The sequence below is a fragment of the Corvus brachyrhynchos genome, unplaced genomic scaffold, assembly GCF_000691975.1.
Source record: "Corvus brachyrhynchos isolate BGI_N302 unplaced genomic scaffold, ASM69197v1 scaffold435, whole genome shotgun sequence".
NCBI classification, from domain to species: domain Eukaryota; kingdom Metazoa; phylum Chordata; class Aves; order Passeriformes; family Corvidae; genus Corvus; species Corvus brachyrhynchos.
This window is the reverse complement of record NW_008237895.1, coordinates 630,400-640,470: the sequence shown is the minus strand read 5'-3', so window position 1 is coordinate 640,470 and position 10,071 is coordinate 630,400. Positions and strand designations below refer to the sequence as shown.

The window sequence follows — 10,071 nt, the reverse complement described above, 5'->3', positions numbered from 1 at the left end:
CAAGAATGTGTCCATTAACAAGTCTGCTGATTAGGATTAATTAGGGAGTGGAATTTCTTACATGGTACCTGATCACAGAGTTTAGAAGACATACAAAAAACTCTCAAGAAATCACAGCTCCTACAACAAAGGAACCGAAGTGCAGATGCTGAAATATTTTATACAAAGCTAGGTTTTCTTAAAGAGCCCCTACTTAAGGGAGTCAGGCAGCGACCAGGGCCAGAGAATAAGCAAGGTCCCACACCCACCTGGGTAACTGCCCTTAATTTTTCTCCTTGAAGAGACCAAGCACAACAGAGCACACTGGGGATTCATCCAGCACATCTGCCTCAGCAGTGCTCTGACACCTACACTGATGGGGGCTTTAATGGCAAAGATCCTGCTAAGGATTCACAGAACAGTTTGGGTTTGAAGGGACCTTTAAAGGCCCTCCAGTCCAAACCACCTGCAACAAAGCAGGTGTTAATAAACCTTCCAAATACTCTAAGCACCAGAATTTTCAACACTCAACTCCAAAACCTCCTCTAAATTAAAAAGAAACAAAGTTAGTCCCAATACAATCAATCTGCCCCCTTGGTATTACAAGTCTTCATTTCTAACAACATGGCAGAAGCTCTGTCATTTAAAATATACACCTTATTAATTACTACAATTAAAACCAAACAGCTTTAAATGTTAAAAAAATATTTATTTCAATTCTGTATACAAAAAAAGGGCAAAACAACTGAAATTTTGTTAGTACTGACAATTTTTGTGAATATTTAATGGCATGTATTTCTAAGCTCACTTTACAAGACCAAGTGCTTATAGAATTGTAATCAGGTTTTTGATTTTCATTAAGCGTCTTTTTTTCACCTGACTAGCAGCTCACCCTGTGCTTTTAAATAAGTAAAATATCAGAGCTTAACACACACAGTATGTTACACTGCAACTTTTGACCAGAGCATTAAAGGAGTTCTGAGAAACCAATGCTACATCCTTCTCATTTACATCCAATTATTACCTGCTGAGAAAAATATGGAGGTTCTTGAGACTTATTTTCAGTGAACATAAAAAAGTTGGCCTTCTATAGAAGTGTCTGCTGTTTTATTCTAAGGCTATTGCATATATACAAAACCAACCAAGCCCAAGAACACACCAGAAATCAGCATTCTGTCTGTACCTGAAGTCCACTGCAGTTTTGTCAGCTGGGTCCCAAAACCCCGAGCCCAAAATATGCATCCTGATATTGTGCTTTTCCCAGCAAACAAGAGCTTCCCCTGCATACATTAGCTACAAACAGAAAAGGGAGATACTATTTATTTAAAGAACACAGTAAAAAATTTCCTTTCAGGATATTTTTCTATATGAAAAATACAGCACTGTTTCTTATATTCAAAAGATAACCTCATAGAAAAGTAGACTTCATAAATCACAGGTTGGTGGAGATTCCAACAGGTCTCTGTCGAAAGACAGTAACCAAATAATTCTTCTGCAATCATACTTCTCCAAGACTACAAGTTTTAGAGGAACATCACCAAATTCTTTCATTCTGAGGATAAAATGCCTGGACAAGCAGTGATATTTTTCAGGGCAATACTGGAACCAAACCCCTTGAGGTTCATTAGTTAACATTAACAGGCAGCAGTGCCGCAGGCAGGACAGCCTTGTGTGGAGGGTGTGCCCAGAGGGACAACTGAGCTCTCAGGTCTCCTCTCAACTCTTCTGGTTGGGTAAGGGAATTCTAGAAAATGAAGAATTCAAGGTAGCCTGTATTTAGGCATGATCTCCACAAGTCTACACACTGTCAGATCTGATACTGGTCTTCAAACAAGATAAATCTTAAGAAATAGTGGAATATTTAAAGCGGCATGAACAGCATATACAAAATAAAATTTCCAAACCTTCTTAGAAAGGGAAATAGATGCTTTAAAAAAGTATATTACTAAATAAATATATACTTGGTATGGCACAGCCAGCTACCTTTACACAAAACTCCCCACAAATTATTTCAGCTCTTTAAAGGGCAGCAGTTTTTGATTTAAAACATAAATATTAAGAAGGCTTTAGGAAATCATAAGTAGTTACAACCCAGTATTATCACATCCGAGCTCTGGATAATATGGTGTGAGGATGACTGCAACACTGATGTTTGTATTAAATAATTCTTTGGTAGGGACAGCAGGGGAAGGATAGCTGCAACTATTTGTCACACAGTTTGGAAGACTGCTCAAAAGCTTAAGCCTAGACTCACATGACCCAGCCACTGTCATCAAAGCAAACTTTTCAAGTGTATTTCACATGGCAATCCCAAAAAACGAGCTGGTCATCATAGACAACTGAGAAAGGTTTGTAAAGAACAATTGCATAGTTTTAAAGTTACATAGAAAATGCAACATTTCTGCTGCAATGGATGAAGAAAACCTGTTGTCTGAGAACATCAGCAGTCAAGAAGCCAAGGAATTCTTAAAGCTATACAAAATAATTTAAGGAAAAAAAGACAGTTTGGTAAAACCATCAGTCTTCTTCCATTTAAGGTGCATTAAGATGGAGACAGCCAAAGATCATATTTTGATTCTTATCTCACATTTCGTATTCAAGTTCCAACTTTGAGACTGAACTCACAAAATCTTCTGCAGTTCTGCAAAAAGTAGTAAAAATAATGGAAGAATGATTATAAATTATTCTGTAAATTACAGAATACAAATAAATCTGTAAATATTTGGTAAGTCTGAACTGCACTTCACAATTTACATCGCCACCTGCCAACTTCATCGTCTGTCAAACCTACGAAGCCTTTGCCTTCTTATGTCCTCTTCTGAGTGCTCAGGTGGGAACCAAAACCCATAAGGTCGCCGCTCATTATTGTGTGTTCCTCCACCAAAATCTACAAGACACAATGAAAAACAACTGTTATTTTGTTCTGTAATAGGAGAAAAATGCACATATATCCTGTAAGCCAAAGCATCACAACAGAAAGATGACAGGGAATTGAATGTTTTCAATTATGATGGTTTCAGGGCAATTACAACTTCCAGAAACTGCTCTTAGTCAAATAAAAAGAAAAACCAAAACCAGAAAACCCCTCCAAACAATAAAGCTACCACCACCCAAAAAAAACAACCCAACAACAAAACTAAACCGAACAACAAACCACAACCAAAAGAATATCTAACAAGTATTAACCCATTAATAATAACAAGTATTAACAAGCATTCACATTTTTCACAATCCCTACTTTACACAGTAAACTCCAGAATGTTAAAACTATTTCAGTGTCCTCAGCAGTTGCTTCTGGCAAAAGCAGCTTTTGTGTTTGCTTTTAGCACTGAGTCCAACATGTGCAGACCCACAGCAGATGCACACACAACTCCCACCCCCATCTGGCAGCAGTTTCACAAGGGAAGGACACATGGCAGCCCAACCATACAAACTGTAAGCAAAATAATCTGAGCAGCAAGAGCACACCAAGCCCCACAGTTCTGTGCCCTGGCACCCCAAGAGGAGCCAGGACAGGCTACTCCAGGAGCTCTCCAGAATTCACATCGAGTCATCCAGCAAAGAAACAATGCAAGGCTTGGTTACACACACCAGCTCAGCTGAGGGGCAAAAATCACAGTCTGCCTTCTGAGCAGAATTACAGTGTTAAGGATAAGCAAATTAGCTTTAAAGATAATAAAACAATTGGTAATAAAGACTTTGTAACATTCAGCATTTCTTAAACTTTCACCTGCCCCACACAGGGTCAAAACTGCATTGTAATGCTGTAGTTTAATAATTTTTTTTTTAAATCATCATAATTAAACTACTTGCATTTTTAAAAAAAATTCTATTCAGTAGTGAAATTGTCAATTAAATACCAAGGTTTCTCATGAAAACATTTATTTTTCTTTGTAGAATCCCAGATTAATTTTTATTTAAGAAAATGGATACTGCTTACACATTTAAGACAAGTCCTTGCAGAGTCCCCATAAAACATGCTCACCACTTCAAATATACATGTGCTTTAATAATCATTAAGAACAGAATGAGGTGTCATAAAAAAAATGAAAAATGCTCCTTTATATGTTGACTCAAAAATAAAAGGCTAGACAATGTATTTTGAAAAGCTTTATGTTCAAGAAGAGATCTTATTTTACATCAAAAAATATGAACAGCAAAGTCTGGATGTTTTAAATGCATGTATTTGTATCTGCAGGTAGATATTTAAATTATCCCCTTACCTAAAATAGTTCCCTGACACCTTTTTTCTCTTAATTACAGCAGAAATATTAATGAAATAACACCTTTATCTTATCAAAATATTTATAAGCCACAGTGTTCAGAAATGGTAATTAGGCCACTGCTACTACTGAAACACCACCTGACGTCTGTGCAAGAAATAAACACAGGCTTTTCAACACATCAGCAAAAAAAAAAAATTAGAGACTAAGGGAGTCTAAGATTGTATTTTAAGGGTATGGAAAACTGCAACAACACCAGATGATAGACAAACCCAAAGGATATTACAACAAACTTAGAACAAAACATTAGCTCTTCCATTGTATATTTTACAATTAATTTTATGTGAACTAGAACCATGTTCTGTGAATACAGAAGACTGAGACCCCATCCTGTCACTCTGTGGAGGAGTTTCTTTTGTTACTAAAGTTCACAACTAAAGCACTTTGGACCAAACCAAGAAAATCACTGTAACTGCAAGAGATGTAACTAAATCTGTACTAATGCAATGCCACAGAAGTGTTACACCAAACACTCTCACTTCATTTTTCCACTTCTCTGAAGTTATGACCTTATTTTTAGGTTAGATAATAGGATGTGCAAGACAGTTTCTGTAAAGAATATATCAAGCTACCAAACTGTGAAAATCTCACTAGTAGAAACATACAGTTAGGTCTGATGCTGCCAGATAAGAGCAGTGTAGCAAATAAATAGCAGAGCTATTATGAAGCAGTATGTCTGTATTTCTTTTTCATGCCAGCATTAGTTGTGTTAAAGAAGAATCTAGAACATTTCGGTTGAATAGCTTACCATTTTCAGTATCACCATCTGTCCTGGCACTAGTGAATGCGGTATCCATACAAAAACCAAACTATACAAACACTTAAATACCCATACAAAGAACACACACTTCTCATTTCCAAAAAAACTCTTACTTTTGTAGAGGCTTTACTGTAGAAGATAATCAAAGACAGCAGTAATCTCTTTTGAACCCAGCGAGTACCATACAGGTAACCGTAACAGAGAGTTCTGATCTGGATATTTGATCAAATGTTGTAACAACTTCCAGTACTTGCTTGGTTTTAATTTATACCAGTTTTATACAAATTCTCCCTTCCATAAATAGCACAGCCCTGCCAACTATGTTATAACAACAGAATATAATTAAAGTTCACTAACCCACACTTGGGTGTGCTACAGATCTCATACAGTGTGCTACACTGCACACCAAACTTGCCTCGCTTTTTAATGCAAAAATACCAAGGTTTCAAGTGTTCTGTTTGAGAAAATGGGAGTTCTCTTAGTTTGTAAACACCCAAATATTTTTTTCCCCCACATAATCAACGAGGTTGGAAAAGACCTTTGAGATCATCAAGTCCAACCTATGACCCAACACCACCTTTTCAAGCAGACCCTGGCACTGAGTGCCACGTCCAGTCTTTTCTTGAACACCTCCAAGGATGGTGGCTCCACAGCCTCCCTGGACAGCTCATTCCAACCAGGTATTTTTAGATGCATTTGGAATTAGAAGCAGCAAACTGGAGGGCAGCAAGAAACCAGAGTCAAAAGCCCAGTGCTGGTCTACTCATTTCATCTCTTCCAGCCAATCAGCAGTGAAGTCTAGGTTTAATCAAACTCTCCTATGATTTACTGAGTTGTACAGAAAATCCTAAGGAAAGGCAGTGAAGATATTTTTCCTCCTTTCATACTTTAGAAAAACTAGGAGGCTTCCAGAAAGAGCTGAGACACACAAGACACAGCAACCTTCTCACTGTTTTGAGTTTCACTTGAAGTCAGACAGAAATTACAATTGAATAGAAAATATAAAATGGCAAAACTGCTTTTATTCTTTCCTGTCCTTCCCTCTGAAAAATGCAGACATGCTATACAGTCTGAGAGATTTGGCTTTTAGTACTTATCACTGCCCCATTTTTTCCTACTCAGCTCCAAGTATACCACATTCATTAGCCTTTGCTATTGTTTCTAACACAGCCCTTTGAGTTTCTGTCAATGTATGAAAAGAATGTTGTTATGCTATGAAGCCAACTATTCTTCCTGGTGCTCATGCCAATATGCCTCATCTACAGACTTGAACATAACAAACTGGTGAAGAAGAGAAATGGAAGTAACTACCGTTTCTGTGCTGTGCTTTGAAACAGCTGACAAATGAAAAATCAAATTAGCAGGAAAGTAGCTGAGGGTACTGAATTAAGAAGGAAAGTAACATGCAATGAATCCAGATACAGCTGGACTGTTACGAGAGCAAGCCAGAACAATCTTGAACAGTTTCCCTCTCTCTCTTGTTTTTTAAAGGAGATGGTAAAATTGAGAAATACACAAAACCATTCCCTCCCAAAAGTCTGGTAATTTGTTTTGGTTAGGAGAGGAGATGGCTAAAGACTTATCTTTAATCCCTTTGTACTTGAGGATTTTTATATTTATTTTAATCATGCCTCAAAGTCTCATCTTTGCTGTATCAGTAACACCAAAATAAACTCTTTTTGAAGTAAAATAAATTGTTAAAAGCACATTGGTAACATTTTTAGAAACTGTCAATCACTGCCTCATAAACCAAAACCTTACTGCACACTCAGATCATCTATTTGCTACAAATAATCAATGCTACAAAGCAGAAGTAAGAGGATAGAGACCACTGCTGGACTCGATGCTCTTCTGCAAAGAATTAAGGAAATTAGTTTTACAGCTACCTCCAGCTACCATTTAGCTGGATACTGAAATACCTAGAGGAGAGATGGCATAAAATAATCTCACTGCACTTCCCAAACATTTAATAATTCTCTAGATGTTAATTCACCTAAAACAAAGCTAAACTCATTATTAACTGAAAATGGTTGATACATTAAATTAATTATGTCTTTCTTTCTCAAGTATTGAAAGGAATTTACTATCCAACTCAAAACATCCTATATAAACATCCTACTTAACCAGCCCCTAGGCTAAGACTGACAGCTATTCCTCTCCTGAGTAGTAAGAAAGCCATTAATAACTTCAGTTAAAAGAAGAATTACAGGTGGGCTGTACGTTTATCATAATGTAGTAGAAATATTTTGTTGAGCTGCAAATGGTAAGGTATCCTTTTCCTTAGAAAAGGACTGATTCATTCAGTCAGACATAAAAAAAAAAGTTCAGAACATCATTTTTAAAATGGTCCCAATGGAAAAAATGTAAACTATATATATAATCTGTATAATTAATCCAGTGATAAACCAAAGTTAAAATAGTAAATTACTAAAATCTAAAATTAGGAATATTCACTGACCTTCATTTATCAGTAAAAACATTTCCAGACTAAGTTTGTCAACATTTGCAAGAATCTTAGTATATAAAAAACCACTTTGTTTTCCCGTTACTGCATTTCTGCTTGCCTAACAAAGACCCACAGCAACAAAGGAATTCTGAACAATATCCCTTTCCCAATGCCAAGCCTGAGAAACCCAGATGGACAGATGAAGATACAAAGGCACACTGGAGCCACTCCCCAGCAGCTCCCACTTTCTCCAAGGGTAAGGGATGCTTTTGTGCAGCCCACACATAACTCCTTCTAATGATGCCCACAGCTGGGAAGCAGAAGTGCTGCTCTCCAGCAAGGTGACCCTGCCAAACCAACAACTTTTGCTCCTTTGTGAACAAGTTCAAGTCACTGAGGGGAAAAAAAATATTTCCAGAGACCACTGAGGTCAGAGAAAAGACTCCCATTTGTATCACTGAGTCTTGGATCAAAACACCAAGAGGTCTCTACATCCATATGCAAACCATGCCTTTAAAATAGGTGTAATGTGTGTATGTACACAAACCATCTCTGGCTACATCCAAGATTTAACTATTTTTATTGTTTTCCTCCTGTTTTGTCTTCAGCAGTTGAAACATTTGCAAGAAGGAAACCATCCAAAAGAACTGGCAGTACCTACAAGTGTATTTGCATAGTTAGGAACTCCCAGAAAAAAATACTCAGCATTCTGTATACATTTCATCATGAAAATCTGAATAAATTTGTATCTCTAAATCTGTTGTAGCAATAGCAAGAACCTATGTCACGAACTATGTCACTGTCAACTTGTGGCCTAAAGAGCAAAGGAAGCCAACTTAGGCAGTATTTCCAAAAATACCTGCTTTACAGAACTGGTCTTTACCCCACAGTATTTCAGAGGTGCTAACTGGTTGTGGTACTGGTTTGAAAGAGAAACCCATGGTGAAAGGCTCAGTGGTGCATCTTACCTTTTTGGTGAACTTTGATCACCACTGTAAAGAGAATTGGGAGGTTTTTGGTTCTAATTTTCAGCAAACCTCTTATCCCACATCAACCACTGTATTTATGAAGAGACAGATGGAAGAAAATCCATTAAATATTTGTAAAATAATTCTGACTACGCTTCTTGCTGCAAGTGGTCTGCTTCTTACATTGGTACCAAAACTTTCCATGTGGAAATAAAAATTCATTGATTTATTTTCCCAGAAATTTGCTTAAGAAAGTGTTGGTGATCAGGATCATAGAGCAGTTGCCATTTTAGAAAGGTATTTAGAACATGAGGTGTGTTGGGTACCATAGGTCTGAATTTCAAAAAAAAAAACAAACAAAAGGAAACCCATCACAAAAGTTGCATCTAATTCTCAAAGCCTAAGTCCTAGGATATGACTTTATGAAATGTATTTTTATCTGATAAAATGCACTGCATATTTGAGCACACAATCTGTTCTAAGGTATTTCTGCAGAAAACCACCACATTCAAGTGCAATGACTGGCATTTCTATAATTGCAGAAAGAACAGATAAACACCGATCAGAAAAAAATATTCAGCATTTCTCCAGTTTCATCACATAAGTTCCATTCTTATATTACAATCTTCCATGGACTGGGCACATTTCAAAGACTACAATAAAAAGTCCTGTCCCAGTAGCAGAAAACAGAAATGGGAACCCTTCCAGAGAACAGGTAAGCCAGATGCTCAGGTATTTCCTAACTGCTCCAAATTACTCTAACTGGCCCGTACCTGGCCATCTAGAAGCTTTTGAGTGGAAAGGTATTTATTTGTTTAGTTTTAAATGAAAAGCAAAGAAATGCATAGACAGTTCATGATAAAATTTAAGAGGAACATCTATATCTGGTACTTGTAGGTATTTCGCTATAATCACAAACGATAAAGATTATCAGCTTCATGGGTACAAAGCTTAGTCTTTTGTGCAAAAACACGAGCTTGCAAAGGATTCTTAACATTATTAACACTGAAAGTCAGACACTGAGAAGCTCAAATCACCAAAAACCCCAACACCCACCACAACAAAAATCCAAACCCACATCCCACACTAATCAAGATATTTCTTCTGAGCAGAACAGCAAGCAAACAATAGATCAGAGACTTGGTTATACTGGGGTTACATTAAGGGTGGCTGGTAATGCCAGTATTAAACAAAAATGTCAGCCATATATTTGAACTTCATAGTAAAAGGAGTTTAAATATCAAAGGCCATGACTTTTTAAAATCAAAATTATTTTCTTAAAGGAAGAATTATTGCAATTTGAAACCAATATAAAATTACGAGAATAACAATAAAAATTAAAAAAAAAAACCCTAATCAAACTAAACCAACAAACTCTGGAGAGAAAACCAATTAATGTTGTTTAAATGGTTTCTTGTTTGAGGCAACAACATAACTACAACTGGGAATGGAAAAACTACAAGTAGCAGTTAGTTCCTTTCAGCAAATAGACCTAAATCACTAAAACAGTTGATAGTCTTAAGATTGATGCCTCCATAGATCTTAAACAAGCCTAGCAGTTTCTTTTCTTGCACTAGACTCTAATTATTATTATAATAGAAATTTCCAGGATACTGCATAAAAACTGATCTGCAG

The 10,071-nt window shown here is 36.7% G+C and overlaps 1 protein-coding gene across 5 annotated transcripts in view; it reads right to left on the bottom strand.

The window, feature by feature from the left end:
• Positions 1 to 667: 667 nt before the first annotated feature.
• RHBDD1 (rhomboid domain containing 1) overlaps positions 668 to 10,071 on the bottom strand; it is a 28,721-nt gene continuing 19,317 nt past the window's right edge. For 2 of the 5 annotated variants that reach the window (XM_017732902.1, XM_017732900.1), the window contains one exon: positions 668 to 2,866. In XM_017732902.1, coding sequence (XP_017588391.1) covers positions 2,751 to 2,866 — 116 coding nt within the window. In that variant the 3' untranslated portion in view covers positions 668 to 2,750. The remainder of the gene's footprint in view (positions 2,867 to 10,071) is intronic. The other 3 variants (XM_017732903.1, XM_017732904.1, XM_017732905.1) reach the window with 3 other exon arrangements.